The sequence below is a fragment of the Rhinolophus hipposideros genome (genome assembly GCF_964194185.1).
Source record: "Rhinolophus hipposideros genome assembly, chromosome: 10".
Taxonomy (NCBI): Eukaryota; Metazoa; Chordata; class Mammalia; order Chiroptera; family Rhinolophidae; genus Rhinolophus; species Rhinolophus hipposideros.
Window position 1 is genome coordinate 76,004,282 of NC_138056.1, and position 21,189 is coordinate 76,025,470.

At 32.9% G+C, this 21,189-nt stretch overlaps 1 protein-coding gene across 3 annotated transcripts in view; it reads right to left on the bottom strand.

The window, feature by feature from the left end:
• ATM (ATM serine/threonine kinase) overlaps positions 1-21,189 on the bottom strand; it is a 122,049-nt gene that overhangs the window by 60,399 nt on the left and 40,461 nt on the right. For all 3 annotated transcript variants that reach the window (XM_081062955.1, XM_081062954.1, XM_081062956.1), the window contains 11 exons: positions 20,772-20,887; positions 19,370-19,496; positions 18,717-18,916; positions 12,311-12,485; positions 11,601-11,765; positions 10,625-10,757; positions 9,220-9,315; positions 7,017-7,188; positions 4,229-4,370; positions 2,987-3,163; positions 688-865 (listed from right to left, as the gene is read on the bottom strand). In XM_081062955.1, the coding sequence (XP_080919081.1) occupies positions 688-865; positions 2,987-3,163; positions 4,229-4,370; positions 7,017-7,188; positions 9,220-9,315; positions 10,625-10,757; positions 11,601-11,765; positions 12,311-12,485; positions 18,717-18,916; positions 19,370-19,496; positions 20,772-20,887 (1,681 nt within the window). The remainder of the gene's footprint in view (positions 1-687; positions 866-2,986; positions 3,164-4,228; positions 4,371-7,016; positions 7,189-9,219; positions 9,316-10,624; positions 10,758-11,600; positions 11,766-12,310; positions 12,486-18,716; positions 18,917-19,369; positions 19,497-20,771; positions 20,888-21,189) is intronic.

Consider the following 21,189-nt stretch of genomic DNA (forward strand, 5'->3'; position numbering starts at 1 on the left):
ACTATACATACATATATAATATGTACCTAGTTGCTAGTGGAATTTCTCCTTCTATAAGCTTTTACTATGGGAAATATATAGTATGGAAAGAAAAATAGGTTGTAAGAGTAAATAAAGTATAATCCAATATTTGTTTAGAAAACTGGAAATACATACCAAATGTTAACTGTCATTATTGTAGATCATAGGATTATGGGTAAAATTTTTTAACCTATGCTAATTTTTCTATATTTTCTACAATAAATATGATTCTGTAATAACACTGCTTTTATAAAATGAGTTGTCCAGAGCTTCAATATGAATATTCCACATCTCCAACACAGTACCTATAATATCTGGTTGTGTTTGTCTGCTTTTCCACTGCTAGAATACAGGGTGTGTCTTGTTCACATCTATTTTGCCAATGCCAACCACAGTGCTTGACATACTGAATGCTCAGTTAGTTGTTCTATTATTAATAGCCAAAATTTACTGAGGGAGTACTATCCATCAAGTAATATCATAGGTGCTTTACACACATTATCTCATTGAAACTTGCTACATTTATCTCCATTCTACAGATAAAGAAATAGATGTTTAGAGGCTATAGAATTAAGCCTACAAAGCATTTTGATGAGATTCAAACAATCTATCTTTCTCTAGAATTAAAAAGTTAACAGTATAAATGTGAGGAATTTAACAGAATACCTGAATCCAAATTAGCAGGGGTCGTGGATCGGCTCGTTTGTAAGGAGTGTCTGAAACAGCTAGTGAAAAATCCCTGAATGTGTGTAGAAAGCAGATTTCTCCAAGATTCATTTGTATCTTGGAGTAAAATATCATGAATCAAATATGGAAGCACAGTCTGACAAAAGTCAGTTTTCACCTAGAATACACAAACACATTCAGTCAAAAATAATATACTTAAAATTTTTATTCCATTACTGACATAGTAAGCTTTTTAAAAAAATGATAGATGAGTATGTCATAAACTCAATGTACTGCTAAAAAACACAAAAAACATGTGTACTAGACAGCGTTTGTTTTTTTTTTTTAAATAAAACCTAGAATACCTATATAAAACATATGTGTTAGTTACAAAGTAATGGCTGATTTCCAGTCTAGGCCATTTGCATATAATGAAATAGAATATTGCTTACAAATGATCATTACTATAATTTTATAGCTGAAGTGTTAATAACAGAAGTACTCTAATTTGATAAGGGAAAAATGGGGATCAACATTTACAACAAAAGCTGAAAATCTGATTTTTGCACATTTTCTACACTTAGTGAAAAGCTATTAATAGCCTTGTTAAGTGTTTATTTTATTTTATTATTTTTTTTAAATTAATTTTATTGGGGTGACAATTGTTAGTAAATTTACATAGATTTCAGGTGTACAATTCTATATTACATCGTCTATAAATCCCATTGCGTGTTCACCACCCAGAGTCAGTTCTCCTTCCATCACCATATATTTGATCCCCTTTACCCTCATCACCCACCCCCCACCCCCTTACTCTCTGGTAACCACTAAATTATTGTCTGTGTCTATGAGTTTTTGTTTCTCATTTGTTTGTCTTGTTCTTTTTGGTTTATATACCACATATCAGTGAAATCATAGGGTTCTCTGCTTTTTCTGTCTGACATTTCACTTAGCATTATTCTCTCGAGATCCATCCATGTTGTCACAAATGCTCCTATATCATCTTTCCTTAACGCCGAATAGTATTCCATTGTGTATATGTACCACAACTTCTTTATCCATTCATCTATCGAAGGAAGTGTTTATTTTTTAATAAACCCCAATTTCTGGGTATAAAATTCGGGTGCTTTTCTGTGGTATACTCCAAAGTGTAAAAAAGTGCTTTAGTATAGTACTCAAACTTTTTTTTTGCCAAGATACATACTATCTTCATATATTCATCACATACCACACACATAAGATAGACTGCAGATTACCAATTGCACACTTTTTCCTTTCTAAACTAAAGCAAGTCAAAAAGCCAGTTTTGGAAATAGAGAATTTAAGGAATTAGAAATTGGGGTGTATATAAATGTGTATTTGCAACATTTTATCTCTGGCGCACTCAGAATTTTATAAAAATCTTAGGTTTGTTCACTGATGAGAAAGGAGTTGTGTATATGTCCAGGATATTACTCTGTTGACCTCGTCCAAGTGCAGTGCAGTATTGCACACAGTGTGTGAATTTATTCACTGTCAATACTTTTCTGTATGAAACACTGCTTTTTAAATTGCTTTCAAGGGGTGCAGTTTACCAAAATATTCACTTCTCTATCAGTTATTTGTAATTGGTAGATTTTTGACCTGGTCAGATATTTCGTTTTCATGTTTCTGTTGAAGCATGCTTGGCAGCACTGGAAATTAGGTTAGCTTTTAGTCTAAAAGCATCATCATTTTGTGCTATTTTAGATGACATTTGATAAAAGCGTATAAGGTTTTTATTTGATTTGATATGTACCTTTACTCTCTATTGAAATAAATTGTACTGTACCTTCAGAAATAAAAAAGCAATGTTAACTGCTACCCCCAACCCTTTTTCTCACTAAAAAAAGCATATCAGGGAAGCAAATGACAATGACCTTATTAGAAGAAATAAACCAAAAAAAAAAAGGCAGGCTTTTGGTTAATATAAATATTTACAGTCATCAGTATTTTAACTCTCATGAGCAACAAATTACTCAAGGCACCCCTTAGAACTCATCCAGTATGCAACTACCCCACAGGTGAAACTTACTGCGTAAGTTATGGCTCATAAAGACACCCTGTTTGATGGATAGATTCACAAGAGCTGAGTGTAAGTGATGCTGCATGAAGATGATAGGCTACTATACCACAGCACTCATTTTAGATAGTATAGGCCACAAACATGTACACAGAAGCCAAACGGAATGGGACAAGCAAAGAAAACTATTAAGAGAAAACTCAAATGAAAAAAAGCAAAGGTAGAAAGGAATCAAGTCAGACCAATTAATCTTCTTACCTCGCACATTGGCTTTAATAATTGAAGAATTTCACTTTTGGTGCCTCCACTATCCAAAAAAGCACAAGTCAGTGTCTTTATCCAAATGTCATGATTTTCATTTTGAGGAATCCACAGGCTTGTATCATCCAAGCCTTCTAAAGGGTTTTCTTTGTCAAGTCTGGATACTTCTAAGAACTAGAAAGGAAGTTACCAGAAAATGTAAATAAGGTACAAAATGTAATCAGAAATACATTTTACCCTTCCTATGCCAAACAAATATCTAGACAAACAAATTTGTTTCCAAATAAAACTAAATATAGTTAAAAACAAATCTGGAGACAATGATTACTTTTTAAATTTAAAATACATTTATATTTACATGAGAGGCAGAGTGGTATCGTAAAAAATTACTGGTCTAGGCAGCAAAAAACTTGAATTCTACTCTCAGCTCACTACTAGTATATTACATGAATGCCAAACTCTCCGCCTCATCTGTTTTATATCTAAACCAGTCCAAATATACTACACAGAATTGATTTCAAGATGAAATGAGAATTTAAAATGTTATTAACTATAGTGTTTCACAGGTTCCATTACTAGTTTTATTAATAGTTTAACCGGTAATTTCACTAAGACCAAAATTGTATTTATGATGCATTAAAAGTACTATTTCAATGCTGAGTATATGCCCTGAAATTAAATTGGTGAAACCTTAATCATACATTTCACTTTATGAAAAGAAAATATTAAACAGGAATGCTTAGACTTAAAGGAGAAGCAAGAGCTCTTAAATATCCTTCATAGAGTACTTCTGATGGAACCTTGTAATGATGAATGATGTCAACATGGAAAAAGGATGAAATCTATAGGTCATCTTACATTTCACTTGGGGGTGTGATACTTAAACTTGCTATGGAAATAAATACTTGCCTGTTGATTAAAATACCTATAAACCACAATGGCTTTCATGGGATCAAAGTCAGGGATTTTTAATTCTAAGAAAAAAGGCCTGGCATTTAAGAACTCTTCCTTTGCCCAAATCAATCATCACTTCTTTAGGCTACCTATCTCATCTCAGTTTTTCCACACTACCATAATGAAAAATACAAATACCTTGGATTCAAGAAATACTAAAATTATTTCTAAAAAAGGTTAAATGTCAGTATACTACTATTTAAGCAATTTGATATTCTTATCTGATAGTAAATAGAACTGTTCTAGAATAGTGGGTATTCAAAAAACATTTATTATTTGAGAGACCTTTTTCCTCGATGTTCTAAAAGGCTGTAGATAGATCAGCATGGGATCAGTTGTCATCTTGTAAATCTCCCAAAAACTATGCCCAGTCTTTGTGGCTAAAATATTTTTCAAACACGTAACGGCAGCTGATCGCACTTTGACACTGAAAAACATATAATTCAAATGCCTATAAAGTATACCAGTTATTAATCTTGATAAATGTTAAGCAACTTCCTATGAAAAAACTAAAATCTAAAATATGTCTTATTAGAAAATTTCACATTTATTAAGAAATTTTACATCTATAAAATTCTATTACATCAAATCCAAAATTATAAAAAGAAATGTTAACATTCTTTTAGTAAACTAATCACTGCAATGGCAATTCCCTTCATCCAAGACATTAAAATTTATATTATAGCCACTAAAAATTTAAAGGACTCATAAAAAATGACAGTAACAAAAATGAGTAATGAGAATGACAGAATAGTAATTCACCTGAGAAAACAATATTTGATCTTTTCTCAAAGAAATACAAATAATTTGGGATAAGGCAGAATATTTCCCTCTAAATGATGTAATTATTTTCTAGAACAATTTTAAACAAACAAAAAGTACACATTTATTCTGAGCAGAAGCTAGCTGAGAATCATTAGGTAAGGCATCTAAAACATCTATTGAAACACGGAATGGCCTTCTCTTTTGCAAAAAAAATTAGGAAAAGGAGGGCTGCAATACAAGAATACTGAAAATAGGACAGCTGACAAAAATTGTCATAAAGCCTGATACTGTAAATGATGATGAGCTTTCAAGTAAAGGCCTAATTCCCTTTACGTTTCTCAATTAAGACACAGAGACATAAAATCTAAACTTGGCCTCATCCTTCACTGCTCTCTATTTTGCTCATTCCTCCATATGCTTAATCAGCAAGTCCTGCTGGCTCTATGTTAAAAAACATACCCTGGTTCCACCCATTTCCTGTCTACCTCCATTACTGCCACCCTGGTCCACGTCACTATCATTTCTCCTCTGGACAACTGCAAGTTTCATAATCAGGCTTTCTGTTTTCACTTTTGCCCTATCACAATCTATCTGCCATATAAAAGCTAGAGAAAAAATTTAAGTAGCATCATGACACTACTCTGCTTAACACTCCATGGCTTCCTTATATATTTCAAATAAAATCCAAATTTCTTAATCAGAATTACTCTTACCTTTCTAATTTCATTTCCCATCATCTTTTTCCACACCAGGCTTTTTCCTGTTCCTCAAACACACCCATCTTATTTTCACTCTAGATATTCCCTGTCTTAAACGTTTTACCCCAGTCATCTTATAGCTGACTCCTGATTACTAGGATCAGCTAGGTGACATTTCCTCAGCAAAGCCTTCCATAACCAGCTATTCTGGGAATTCCTTGCTTAACATCCCCTCTGTAGACCAGAGGCCTCTTAAACATGTAATGATTTTTTTTTCCCCTCTTACAAAAAGATAGGAATAATAAATTGTACCTGTTCCTTATGGTTCTTCAAGTTTAAGTCACACTAATATATGTGTGTACCTTTTTTTGAAAAACCAATTGCAAAGTACTGTGTAACAAATGAAACATTTAATGCTTACAATTTTCCTATGGAAAATCTTTTCAAAAATAGTGCCAGATACACATTTAAAAAGTGAAATGGATAGAAAAATAAATGGATTAAAGAATGGCTTGATATGACAAAGCAAGGATAGTAGTAAAATACTGATGGTAGAATCTAAGTGGTAAGTATATCGGTATTATTGTAAAATTCTTTTAATGTTGCTGTACATTTGAAAAATTTTTATAATAAAGTGTTGCAGGGGGAACATGGCAGCCTTTTTATTGTAACAACAACAAAAGAGAGAAGATACAAGTCCACTAAATCAACAATGAAAACATGCAGGTAGGCATTATTGCCAACTATTTATTCCCCAAGAGAAGGGGGACAGGTTGTAGGGAAACATGCAAAATAACCTATTTACCTTTGAAAGATGCCTAGTTGTGGGCAAAAATCGTTTGAACTCACCCACCAAAAATGGTGATCAGGTCTTCAAATATACCAAAAACAAGTGAATAAATTGATAGATAAATGGGGAAAGGGGCAAAGAAAGCAAACGTAATCTCATAACCAGCAAGCTGAAATTATTGTATCTGTTACAATTTTGTTTTGCATAGAGAATAAATAGGTAAAAGAAAACCTTGTTTGAATAGCTTAAGAAATTGGAGTCATGAAATTTCTGCTCTGTGACTTATTTTAAAAGGATCAAAATAGTCTAGCTGAGAAGATGGTGGCACCTTTGATTTTGACAAATGTCCAAAATATCCCACTTTACATTCCCCTATCTTAATGTTCTGTATAGAATCACCTGGCAGTTTTCTTATTATTTATTTGTCTAGTCTACTCTCACTATAATATAACACAGACCTTGTCTGGTATATTCATCACTATCTCAAATGCCTAGCACATAGTAGGGTTTTAGTAATTATGTAAATTACCAGAAATACAATTTTCATTAAAGTACTTGTGCTTCACTGAAAAGACTGAAAAGAAAACTATGGCAACATACAAAAGAAAGCATTTAAGCATTTAAGTTACTGGAAATGTTTTTAAGTATTTAAGCATTTTAAGCATTTAAGCATTTTAAGCATTTAAGAAAGCATTTAAGCATTTAAGAAAGCATTTAAGCATTTAAGTTACTGGAAATGTTAATTTATGTGAAGTATCATTCTCTTTGAATGTCAGGTTAAGTAAGTGCTATCAGAAATAAAGTATCATTAAACACTCACCAATCTTCTATCAGTGTATTATTCAGGTAAGTCAGCATTATGAGGGTCCACTGAAGTTCTTTATCTTCAAATAACTGAAGGGCCTTGGCATAAGACGTATCTTTACTATGCTGTATAGCTATCGTAGAGAAATCTATAGGACCTACTTCTCCCAAGCAGCTTCCAACAGCCTCTATGTATAGAAATTCCGTATCGAAATTCTGTATCAGCAGTTATAGCTAAGAGATCATACATACAACAGAAATTTTCTAATTCCAAAACTATAATGCTGTTTTGTCATCTTTCAAGAGTTAAGTGTTTCTCAAAGATTTTGAATAAACTAAAGAAGCTACAAAATATTATCATTCCTTTACAAAATATTGTTATTCCTTTACATATCATCCATGTGGGCAATAGATGTTTTCCTCTATAAAATCATACCCAGGAGATAGATTAACTAGTAACAGAATATAGATATTAATGATGAAAGTCTAAACATAGCTACAGAATGACAGTATCAACAAATTTTAAAACTGTTAAAAATTTTTGGAGGTTTTACATACATCAAGTCCACAAACCTTAAACATTCAGTTCAGTCAAAACTCACAAGTAAACACACAAGTGTGCGTGAACTCGTATTTTTTCCCATCTGAATTAGCATTATCCAAATGAAGTGAGAACATTTTCACCACGTCAGAGGAATCTCTCATGCTCTTTCCCAGTTATGGTGGAATTTATTAAAATATGTTCACAAATTATTTGATAGTCCTCCTTTCAAAAGATGGAGCCTAATTCCTCTCCCTTTGAGTGTGGGTAGTACTTAGTCACTCACTTCTAACAAACAAAATGTGCACAAGTCTTTCACCTCCCTGATGAAATTTATCCCGTGTTTTTAATTCTCTTAGATACTATTATAAATGGAACTGTAAACGGAATGAAGTTTCCTTTTTAGATTGTTAATTGCTAGTGTATAGAAACACTACTGAATTCTGCGTGTTAACCTTGTATATTGCAACTTTGTTGAATTCATTTATTAGCTCTAATATAATACCTTTCTTGTAGACTCTCTGGGATTTTGTATATATATAAAATTATGTCATCTGTGAATAGAGATCATTTTACTTTTTCCTTTTCAATTGAAATGCTCTTTATTTCGTTTTGTTGTCCAATTGCTCTGGCTAAAACTTCCAGTATAATGTTTAATAGCAGTGGTACAAGCGGGTAACCTTGTCTCATTCCTAATCTGAGGGAGAAAGCTTTCAGTCAGTCTCTTATCATTAAGTATGATGTTAGCTGTGGGTACAAAGATTTTGTGCTACCCAGGAAAGCACTTAGGGCTCCTGCAGCAAATCAGGTTTGTCCCCAAAAGGGGTGCTACTGTAAACAAAGGGAAAGTTTCCTTGTTTAAAGGAAACTTCTAGGGTGCTGATAAGGTTGTTTCTTGGTCTGGATGCTAGATGCACAGGTGTATTCTGTTTGTTAATATTCTTCAAGTTATATATTTATGATCTGTACACTTACCTGTTTGCAAGATATAGTTCAATAAAAAATTTACCAAGAAAGGAAGTACCCTAGATATTAGGCTCCCACTGAGAAGGAAGACTCCACTGAAAGATAAAGCAATCTATGAAGCACCTCTTGTTTTCCTCCCGTTTTTCTTATTTGAAGCAAAACTGTCATCACAACTTTAAGCTGACTTTAATTACGTGATTTTTCCCATCCTGTGACCACCAAATCCAAACACATACACTACGCATAACATTGGCTATTTATCTTACATTAGGTTACCCCAAATGATGATAGTAAAGGACTTAAATAGTTTTAATATTTGAGTTTAATATAGCCCTCCAAGTCCTCATTCTCATGTTTGTTACATGAAAAAGATACTAAGTATCAGTCATTTATAAAATGTATCAAGTTGCAAATTTATTTGCAAATTAACACTACAAATAGGTATATTTGACTCTCCTAAGTATTTACAAGGCATTTTCAAATTGAGAGCATATGTAAATGACCAACTTTTCACTTTATATACATGAATGTCTAAGGAAGGAAAATATGAAAGGAAGGCTGCTTAGGGATACTTTAACTAAACAGAAATATAACTTAGCTAGCAGCTGACATTTCCCTAATATCCCAATTGACAAACTTACTGATTTTGAAAATATTATAAAGATGACCACTCAAACATAAAAACTCATATTCATTTTGCCAAATAGTTTACCTAAAACTTCTCTTTCACCAGTGTGGTTTATTGCCATCTTGCATAACTGCAACAAGCTGACAACTAGCTTCACCATTATGCCATCTTGCGGATTATCTAGGAGCAGTTTTGAAAAAATTAGTTTCAACTATAATGGAGACAACACTTTTCTTTACAATTTGCTTACATATTAAAATTATCTGACTAGAAAACTTTCATATCTTTTTAAAAGGTTTTATATCATGAGCACTTCAAAAAATACGAAGTGAATGTACTTGAAATTCCTTATAAAATAAAATGATGTAAAAGTGATTGGCAATATTTGGCAAACAAAAAGAAAAATGTCTCATGAAAGGTTAGTACCTTAGCAGAATCACAAACAGAAACACAAAAATCATTCAACATTAAGCTAGAAGAAACCTTGGAAACATGCTTGGTTTTTAAACCTCTAGCATTTAGTCTAGACCAGAATTGTCCAATAGAACTTTCTGTAATGATGGCAACAGTCTAATCTGTGCTGTCCAGTAACAGCCACTATCCACATGCTACTACTAAGAACTTGACATGTGCTAGTACAATGAAGAAACTGAACTTCAAATTTTGTTAAATTTTAATTCATTTAAATTTAAATAGCTACAAACAGCTAGTGGCTGTATCGAACAAGGCAGGTCTAGACCAATGAAATACCCAGATACTTAAAAATAAGAGATAGAGGTGTTCATATTTTTTATATATATGTATCTCAGAACAAATGCACTAGAAACTTAGATCTCAGGTAATTAAAATCAAAATTAGTTTTAGAAAGTACTGAGGATAAAAGTAACACAATAGAAATACAAAATTAATGGGCACAGGAAAATGAAAACCAAAACATAACTAGAAAAAGTTCTCCACAACTGCAATACCTTAACAACCTAAACTCAAATCAAATTAACATAAAAATGAATGTTTTCTCAATAAAGCTAGAAACATGTATACATATATGCGTACATAGAAAAACACATACACATATGTATACACATGACACACATACTTAAATGATGTTTTAAATGAGACACATTTCTTTTACTTATATTAAGCTGGAGCAGTAGGCAGAGACAGATTACCTTTTATGCATGGCTCTAAGGAATTCATTTTTCTTGTAGGCAGTAGGAAGATACATTTTTTTTTAAGAATAACATAATCATTTTGGATTTAGAGAAACCCTGGCAGAGGTGTAAAAGATGGATAAAATGGGAGTAGTTCAAGGTGAAGAGATCATTAAGAAGGAAGTCTTTTATGGTTAGATCAGAAATGATGAGGGTCTGAACTAAATGATGAGAGAGTCTTAACTCAGTCCATAGCAATTAAACCAAGAGTAAGAATTTATAAAAGGTTCTTTCAAAAAGAAATAGGCACAAATAGCCCATGTCATTAAAATTAGTACCCTGAGATGCTTTCATAAGCTCGATCATTTGATCTTTATGTTGTTCTAGTTGTCTTCTAAGATCCTTCAATCCTTCAAGCCTTGTCAATGGAAGTGCATCATAAACACTTACTGAGAGAAAATGGTTAATTTCCTAAAAGAGAAAATTAGTTAAAAATGTAACTTGTTTTCTACCTGTATTAAGTCTGTGAAATAAAATTTAAAGAAAAAACTTAGCTAGTGCCTTTTACAGACACTGACTTATATCACTATTACTACCAAAGTAGAAATAATTTACTTATTCTATTTCACTTATTCTATTTCACTAATTTACTTATTCTATTTTAAATTAAAATCCTACATTTTAATTTAAATTCTAATAGACTCTCATGATAACAGAGTTAAGATTTTAAGTATGTTATAGGATACTCAATTAAGAGGAAAAAGCTTACATTTCTATTTAGTACCATAACTCTGATTTTACATCTTAATATATTTAACTATATTTTCATATTGATACATAGTAAAATAGAGTATAATTTTTAAATTATAAAAAAAAAATATATATATACCTGAATATAATTTTTAAGTTATAAAGGTTAAAACAGAATTAAAGCTTGAAAAACTCTTTGAATAGTTAAATATCATCTCTAATTTAAACATTAAATTGTCCCTAAAAGAATCAGATGGTAATTTTGAGATATTAATGGATCTTATGCACATGAAAACCAAGCATATTTTAATCACATTCACTCAATATTTAAATTCAAATCTTTACCAAAAAACTTTGATATTTATATTTTTACTGCAATAAGAGGACATATTATGGACATATTAAGGAAGAGGACATATTAAGATTCAGTTTTTTATTTTTTACCTTTTTATCACAATTTTTTAAAGATTCAATTTTTTACTTTTAAAGCATTAGAGGTTTTCAAAACATACTACTGTTTATCCTTTCTAATACAAAATAGCAAGATAATGGAATAATTATTACCTCCAAGAGTGAAAAGGGTCCTCTACTGTATTTGATTTTCTGCTGAGTAATACGTAAATCTTTAAAGACAACATGATCAGGAAAAGGATCTAGAAGTTTAATCGTGACATTGAGGTTTTCATTATCTTTGTTGTCTATCACCAAGTATTTCAACAAGTCCAATACCTGAACATAATTTTAAAAAAAGGGGGGGGGAGAAATGACTTAATTATTTTTTAAAGTAAAACACCCAAACCCACTCTAAGATATGATAAAAACTCTACTAATCTAGTTCAGATAAAATGTTTTAATTACTTCTAAGGTGCTCAGCTATTACTGTTTCTGTGTTTTTAAATAAGTCAACAAATAAAGTGCTAGTACAGGATGGGCACTGAGGTATAAAAGTGCCAATGTTACTGAAAAATTTTATATAATATCTTACACACCATCATAGCGGTGTCAAAACCTGCTATACCTAGTTTTGACTACCTCTACACTTCAGGATCAGAGATAAACTATCAGGTTAACTACTAAATCAAAACTACTAGGTGTTCTATAATTAAATGATTACAAAAATTAATTCATTGAGAATGTTTTTCCAACCAGTTTTCAAGGAATATTTTCACTAAAATTACTAATTACACTAAGTAAACATAAAACACTTAGCTCCTTCCAAGAATGCTGTATCAATGTATTTCAAATATCATTTTGAAGATGATTTCTGAAATTACCTGTTCTTGAACCTCCATCTGATCCTCAACAAGGGGTATGAGTGTACCAACGATAACATGAAGATGATTTTCTAAAGCATCCTTACAGTAAGTTACTGCTGTGTGGCAAACCTGGCTCAACAGGTTACAACAGAGGGAGAAGCTACGTAACGACACATCCATGAACCGAGAAGGCCTAATATAAGAAAAAAACAGTCAGTTCTAGGAAACAACTTTGAAATAAACTCATTCAAATCATTTTTAGTCAGCAGCTCTAATTCTGATGTGGCTTAACATAAAAGTCACTTTCATATCTAATTCCTTAAATCCAAAAAGAGAAGTGACATCAGCAAAATGGCACAGTAGGCAGCCCCAAGCTCCCTTGACAGAAACAATGAAAAACAAGCCGAACTATGAGTTGTTTCTGTTTTGCTTATCCATTTATTTTGTTTTTTAGATTCCACATATTAGTGAAATGATATGGTATTTGTCTTTCTCAGTCTGACTTACTTCACTTAGCACAATGCCCTGTAGGTCCATCCATGTTGTTGCAAATGGTAAGATTTCATTTTTTATGGCTGAGTAATATTCCATTGTATATATGTACTATATCTTTTTTATCCATTCATCTATCGATGGATACTTATGTTGCTTTCATATTTTGGATATTGTAAATAATACTGTAATATACAAAGGGTGCATACATCCTTTCGAATTAGTGTTTGTATTTCTTTGGATAAATACCCAGAAGGGTGATTGTTGGGTCACAAGGTAATTCTATTTTTAATGTTCTGAGGAACTTCCAAAGTGTTTTCCTTAGTGGCTGCACCAATTTATAACTCCACCAACAGAAACAAACTTGTAGATATAGAGAACAAATTGATGGGAGGGAAGTGGAGGATGGGTATAAAAGATGAAAAGATGGGTAAAAAAGATGAAAGTACAGATTGCCATTTATAAAGAGTAATGGGGATGTAAGTTACAATATTACTGACTCTTTCAGTAATATTGTAATAATTAATATGGTGTCAGATGGGTACTAGACTTATCAGGGTGATCACTTTCAAGGTATATAAATATCTAATCACTATGTTGTACACCTGATACTAACATATTTTATGTCGCCAATTGAAAAAATAAATTAAAAAAAAATTTTTTTAAATGAATGTGTCAGCTCTGCAGCCTGTCATGAAAAGATCTCCAAAGATATTAGATTAATGCAAAATTACGGTTTAAAAGCTTAAAAATAATTCCAAAAACCGCAATTACTTTTGCACCAAGCCAACAGTATAAAATAAAAATCAACTATATTAGAGTACATTTTTTAAAAAGCAAACTATCAGAACTTTGTTAGAATTCTGTAAACAGTAGAAGATTTACAGTAATCAAGCAAATGCTTAATCAATCAAGAAAAATGCAACTTAAAAACTGTAGAAAAGCTTTGTGGTGATTTTGGTCGTCCTTGCCCCACCCCCTCCCTAGCTTGGCCATAGTCAAAAACTACATTCCCCAATTCCCAATGTGGGATCCTGGTTCTTAGTTCATGAGAAAGCAGAGCAAACCTTATTTGCACGTTATTGTGTATGTCTTTTCTGAACCTGTCTGGGACTGACATAAGGTGTTGAACTCTGTTTTGCCCAACTTGGATCTCCCCCAGGCTGGAAGAGCTGCGAGCATTGCTTGAAAACATTGTAAGGCTGACCAACAACCCACAGATGCCTGGGACAAAAGATTACTGTTGAGACGTACAACAGACTGCTTAATGCCTAGAAGGGAAAGCTGGGGAGAGCATTTCCTTGGGAAATTAGAGCATTTAAAATCACCCATATATTCAGGGAATTTAGAAAGCCAGACACATGCCCAGGGTAAAGTGCTTGCTCAAAAACTACCTGAGAAGACGATAAGCTTTTTCACTTTGGGCTGATCCACAGGTTCAGTGCAACCCTGGCTAAGTGTGGGAGAGTCCCAACACAGAGCCAATCTGCAAAGACTCTCTCTTTCTGGCTCCTAATATTCAAGGAAATCTCTGTCAAAACACGATCTGAACATGAGTTAAGGAACAGTTGTCAGTGACCACACGTGGCAAAGAATACATTCTCTATAAAAATAGTTGAGTAAACTCATGAAACAAATGAACTACTACAGCCTTCAACAATCAAAAAGTCAAACCCTGGAGAAAGGGAAAAGCTGATTTCCACAGTTACTACATTATCATAGTAAAACGTCCAGTTTTCAAGAATAAAAATCACAAGGCATACAAAGAAATTAGAAAAGAATGGCCAATTCCTAAAAATATAGTGACTGAAACAGTTCCTGAGGAAGTTCAGATACTGGAATTACTAGACAAAGACTTCAAGCAACTTCTTAAATATGCTAAAAGAGCTTAGAGACCAATGAAAATGAAGACACAGCATACCAAAACTTATGGGATGCAGGGAAGGCAGAGAAAAAATACGTAGCAGTAAACACCTACATTAAAAAAGAAGAAAGACTTGGGGCGGCCAGATGGCTCAGTTGGATAGAGCGTGAGCTCTTAACAATTGCTGGTTCGATTCCCAAATGGGTCAGTGAGCTGCACCCTCCGCAACTAGATTGAAGACAACAGCTGCCGCTGAGCTGCCAGATGGCTCAGTTGATTAGAGCATGAGCTATCTTAACAAGGTTGCCAGTTCAATTCCCGCATTTGGTGGTGGGCTGTGCCCCTGCAACTAAGATTGAAAAACTGTGACTGGACTTGGACCTGAGCTGCGCCCTCCACAACTCAACTGAAGGACAACGACTTGGAGCAGATGGGCCCTGGAAAAACACACTGTTCCCCAATATTCCCCAATTTAAAAAAATGCTTAAAAAATAAAAAGAAGAAAGACTTGAAGAACACTATCATACACTTAAGAAGAATTTACTCCAATATTTTTCAAATTCTTTCAAAAAACAGAATAGAAGGGAACTCTTCCTAACTCATGAGGTCATTTCTCTGATACCAAAGCCAGATAGACACCACAGGAAAATTGTAATAACCAATACCTCTTATAAATATGCACACAAAACTTCTCAAGAAAATACTAGCAAACTAAATCTAAAAGCATATTAAAAGGATTATACACCGTCAGCAAGTAGATTTCGCCAAGGAATGCAAGAATGAGTCAACAAAATACACCACATTAACAGAATGAAAGAAAATACTGTATGATCATCTCAGACACAGAAAAGGCATTTAACAAAATATAACACCCCTTCATGATAAAAACACTCAGGAAAACATGAATAGACAGGTACTTCCTCAACATAATAAAGGTAATGTATGAAATACTCACAGCTAACAACATAATCATTGTTGCAAGACTGAAAGCTTTCCACTAAGATCAGGGACAAGACAAGAATGCCCACTTTCACCACTGCTATTCAACATTATACTGAACATCTAGCCAGAGCAATTAGACAAGAAAACGTTATAAAACTCATCTAAATTAGAAAGGCAGAATTAAAATTATATTCACAGATGATATGATTCTTTATATACAGAAACTCCCAAAGAATCCACAAGAAATCTACTAATAGTAACAAATTTAGCAAAACTGCAGGTCATAAGATCAATGCACAAAATCAGCTGTTTCTATACACCAGCAATGACAATCCAAAAAGAAAATTAAAAAGCAATTTCATTTACAATAGCATCTAAAAGAATTAAATACCCAGGAATAAATTTAGCTTAGCATGTGAAAGATTTGTACACTGAAAATTATAAAGCATGGCTGAAAAATTTTAAAAGTCCAACTAAATGGAATGACATCCTGTGTTCATGGATTGGAAGACAAATTATTGACAGGGGGGATACCACTATACTAATGAGGACGAGCTGTGGAAGACAAATTATTGAGATGTAATACTATCTAACTGAGTACACATTCAATGCAATCTCAATCAATATTCCAACATCCTTTTTTGCATAAATGTTGGCTGGTCATCAGATTCATATGGAATTGAAAGGGGCCCCAAATAGCCAAAACACTTGTTAGAATAAAATGGGTAAAACTTCATGACTGGATTTGGCAATGGATTCTTACACATGACACCTAAAGCACGTGGAACAACAACAAAAAATAGACAAATCAGAATCAAAAACATTTGTACATCAAAAGACATTATCAGGAAAATGAAAAGACAATTTACAGGAAGGGAGAAACTACTTGCAAATCATACAAGAATTCAATATACAGAATACAATTGTACATTAATGGTTCAATATCCAGAATATATAAAGAACTCCTATAGCTCAACAACAAAATGACAACTCAATTTTAAAAAATGGGCAATGGACTTGAATAGAAATTTCTCCAAAGAAGATACAAATGGCCAATAAGCACATGAAAAGATGTTCAACACCATTAGTCATTAGAGAAACCCAAAATCAAAACCACAATGAGATATCATGTCACACCCATTAGCATAGATATAATTAAAAACAAACAAACAAGAAATAAATGGAAAATAGCAAGTATAGGTGAGGATGTGGAGAAATTCAGACTCTTGTGCACTACAAGTGGAATGTAAAATGTTGCAGCTGCTGTGGAAAACAGTTTGGCAATTCCTCAAAGAGCGAACCATGGAATTACTTACTATATGACCCACCAATGCCACGCCAAGGTACGCTTACATACCCAAAAGAACTGAAAACAGACACTCAGACACCCATATAACAATGTGCATTGCAGTTTTATCAATAACACCCAAGAAGTGGAAAAAACCCAAGTGTTCATCAACAGATCAAAGGATAAACAAAATGTGCTACATATATACAATGAAATATTATTCTGTGATTAAAAAGGCATGAAGTTCTGATACATGCTGAATGAACCTTGAAGACATGCTAAGTGAAATAAGCCAGACAGAAAAGGACAAATATTTTTATGATTCCACTTATGTGAAATATCTAGAACAGGCATATTCGTAGAGACAGGAAGTAGATTATAGAGATTAAGAGGGGCTAGAAGGAAGGGCGAATGTAGAGTTACTGCTTACTGGGTGCAAAGGTTCTGTGTGAGGTAATGAAAAAGTATTGGAAATAGCAGTGATAGCTGTACAACACTGTGAATGTAATTAATATCACTGAATTGGACCCTTAAAATGGTTAAAATGACAAATTTTATGTTACATATTTTACCACAATAAACTTTAAAAAAGTAGTGAATAAAAAAAAGATTGAATGGCTATACATACTTATGATTTGAATGAAAACAAATATATTTTTAAGAAGCCAAAAAGAAAAATATAAGAGAACAAAATGGAAATATTCATGTGCTTTGAAGGACTGAGGCAATGCTATTTACTAATAAGAAAACAAACATAGAAATATCATTAAAAGCAATGGAAAGCAAGAGATGCAAAATCAACTATATAACACAAATCTGTAGTAACTGTGATACTGTGACTTATAAGAAATACATATTTGGTCTTTGTTTTCCGGCTTATACCTCCTAGAACTCTTACAATTTCCTGGAATGAGAGCAATAAACGTATCTTTTGTTATACTAATGAGGTGGCTTTTGGAAAGCACCAAAGGATGGGGGCTGAGAACCAAGAAAACCAACCACGTGATTAAGGAAAGAAGATGAAAGTTAAATCAATCTCCAATGAGCAATGATTTCATCAATCATGTGTATGGAATAAGGCCTCCACAAAAACCCTAAAGGATGGCGTTCGAGGAGCTTCTGGGTTGGTGAATACCTGCAGATGTGAGGAAAGTGACGGACCTAGCGAGGATGCAGAAGCTCCGTACTCTCCGCATACCTGTACTACGGTGTGCATCAATTCCTCCGGGCTGTTCCTCAGTTACATCCTTTTATAATAAACCGGTAATCTAAGGACTAAACACGTTTGAGTTCCATGAGCCACTCTAGCAAATTAATCAGACCCAAGGAATGGGATCATTAGAACCTGCAATTTATAGCCAGTTGGTCAGATGTACAGATGATATAACCTGGCGTCTGATCGGAGAGGTGGGGGTAATGGAATCTCGTGGAACTGACAACCTTTAACGGTGGGATCTGACACTATTTCTGAGTAAATAGTCAGAATTCAGTTAAACTATAGGGCATTCATGTGGGTCTGAAGAATTCCTTGGATGTGTGTGGGGAAACCCGCCCCCGGAACACACACACATTGGAATTGGTGACCAGAACTACTACTATGGTAACATGTATATTTCAGGCCATCTAAAATTAAAATATTTATTTAAAAATGTTGAAGCACTTGAATACTTAAGATTTCTAAAGTTGGAGAAGTAATAATCCAATTTAAAGAAAACAATAGGTAGATACATATTAAAAAGCAAAATTAGGAAGATAATACTCTGGCTTCTACCTCTTAAAAGCATATAAATTTTCAATTAAGGGTAGAAAAATACTTATATATTGGCTTAAATATCTACCTTTTGTTGATATAATGAATTAAAGTATAAATAACATCTCGAAGAACAAAGGCCCAAGCTCCTCCTAAGCAAGTTTTTATGTCTTTCAATAACAAGCAAACAAACAGGTGGTATATTTTAAGAATTCTGTGCTTTTTATAAATGTTGTTTGTCTCAGCTGCTTGTTCACATATGGCTAGAAGTATTTTCTGATAGGAATCCTAGAAAATAAAGACACATTTAGTAAAAGATGTCAAATCACATATAGTTAGCAATATATAATAAATACATTTTGTATTCAAAATAATTAAATTACAGAATTTAGTTTTGGGTCTGATATCAAATGCAAAATATTACATTAAGAAAATTACTATCTTAAACATAAAAAACTTGTCAATTAATTTGTGAACTATAATAGCATATCCTCAAAAAAAAATCTGAGCCAATATAGGACTATAGTCATAAAAATTCACCCCTTATATGTAACACATGTTAATTAATATTGATAAATAAAATACCAAGATATAAACTTGTATTATAAATGTGTCTTTCTTCTTATTCAGATGAATTTTCTATTTGTTTACTTTTTTCTCTTTAAGACGTATTTACATAGATTTTCTAGCTGAAAAAGAAGGAATTCTCTGTTTAGTTATTACACTAGTAATTATACTCACAGGGCTTTTAGAAAGAATTTCTAAAATGCTTTTGAACTTGGTTTTATGGCAATTGCTGATATAGGCAAATGTTGCTTTAATCACATGTGATGGAAAATGAGGTGGATTAGGAGCAGGATCCAAATCCCTAAGAGTTATAGGGAAAAAAAGGTCATCAATTTCAGAACAAAATCATCAAGAAAAAAACAGATTTCATTAACAGACCAGTGAAATTCCAGAATGAAAATTTAAATTATAAACCTAAATTAAAAAATTATTTTTCTACTGAAAAACTAGACTTTTAATAAATTCACAAAGGACATATCACAGTCGATATACATCAACCAGGTATCTAAATACATTTGCCTTCTAGGATTTAATCATTTTTAAATGATTTGCTTAAAAAACATCTCTTATAAAGTTAATGGCATTTCCACAAAGGAGTCTTAGTATCACTCCACTTCAGGCCTCAAGTTCTATGCTAGTACTGTAAATGCAATAATATTTTAAGACACAGCAATCAAACACTATATCACATGAAATTATATATTTAAAAGTACTTTGGTAGATATTATTACCATTTTATATATCTAGTATAAAGGCATATAAAAAAGTAAAATATGTGTCAAAGTAGTTTACAGTCAAGCTGGGAAAATATCTCTAACATTCATGTACCACCAAGTGGGTTTCACATCCAAATTAAATTGCAGTACAGTAAGAAGCTGATACCATGTTTCCCCAAAAATAGCCGGACAATCAGCTCTAATGCGTCTTTTGGAGCAAAAATTAATATAAGACTCGGTCTTATTTTACTATAAGACCCGGTATAATATAATGTAATGTAATGTAATGTAATGTAATATAATATAATATAGTATAATATAATATAATATAATGTAATATAATTAATGTAATATAATTAATGTAATATAATATAATATAATGACCGGGTCTTATATTAATTTTTGTTCCAAAAGAGGCATTAGAGCTGATTGTCCAGCTAGGTCTTATTTTTGGGGAAACAGGGTAGCTAAGGAGCATGATAAAGAAAAGGTGTCTAGAAAGGCTAGTAGCATCAATAAGGAGAAGAGAACAAGAAATACCGTAATGTGTCACAAAGAAGAAAATTTCAAGAGACAACAAACAGATGGTACAACGTTCAAATGCTACAGAGGGTGAGAAAAAAGGTCAGTGAATTTGCAAACAGGTGGTCAACTGGAAAGAGTAGTTACTGCGGCGAGGCTATAGAAGCAGATACTGGCAATTCAATTCAAAGAAGTTATTTCTAAAGAAACAATTTTAAAAGCAGAGTACGTGCTTAAAAACTAGGTATTTGAAATAGATATTTGAAAGTGTCAACCAATAAACTTCCCAAAGGACTTCTGAAATTGCAGCAAATTGTCTCAGTTTAAAATACCCATACCCTGAAAAGTCACAGAGGTCAGTGCTCTGGCTGGCACCAGAAGTTGCCGGTTCATGTAATGTCATCAATAACTCGACCACAATCTCTGGTAAATTAGTAACGAATAAATGGTCAATCTGCAAGGATACAAAATTAAAATACATTTAAGTTTTTATGTCTGAGACCTTTAGACAGGTCAAGGGGCTCACGTTATTGCCTCATTGCCAATATTATTCAGTGACCATAGAGGGAAACAGGTGACCAAAGTAAGATCTGCAAGACATACAGCTAAATCCACTTTTTTCTGCTATGCAGCTGACATATAAACTGAGAGGAAGGTAGGGCAATCACTCCAAAGAAGACTTCCTTAATCTGACTCTTCAGTTTTTAACTGAGTTTAATTTTAAAGAACCATTTTAATTGACATAGGCTTCAGGTC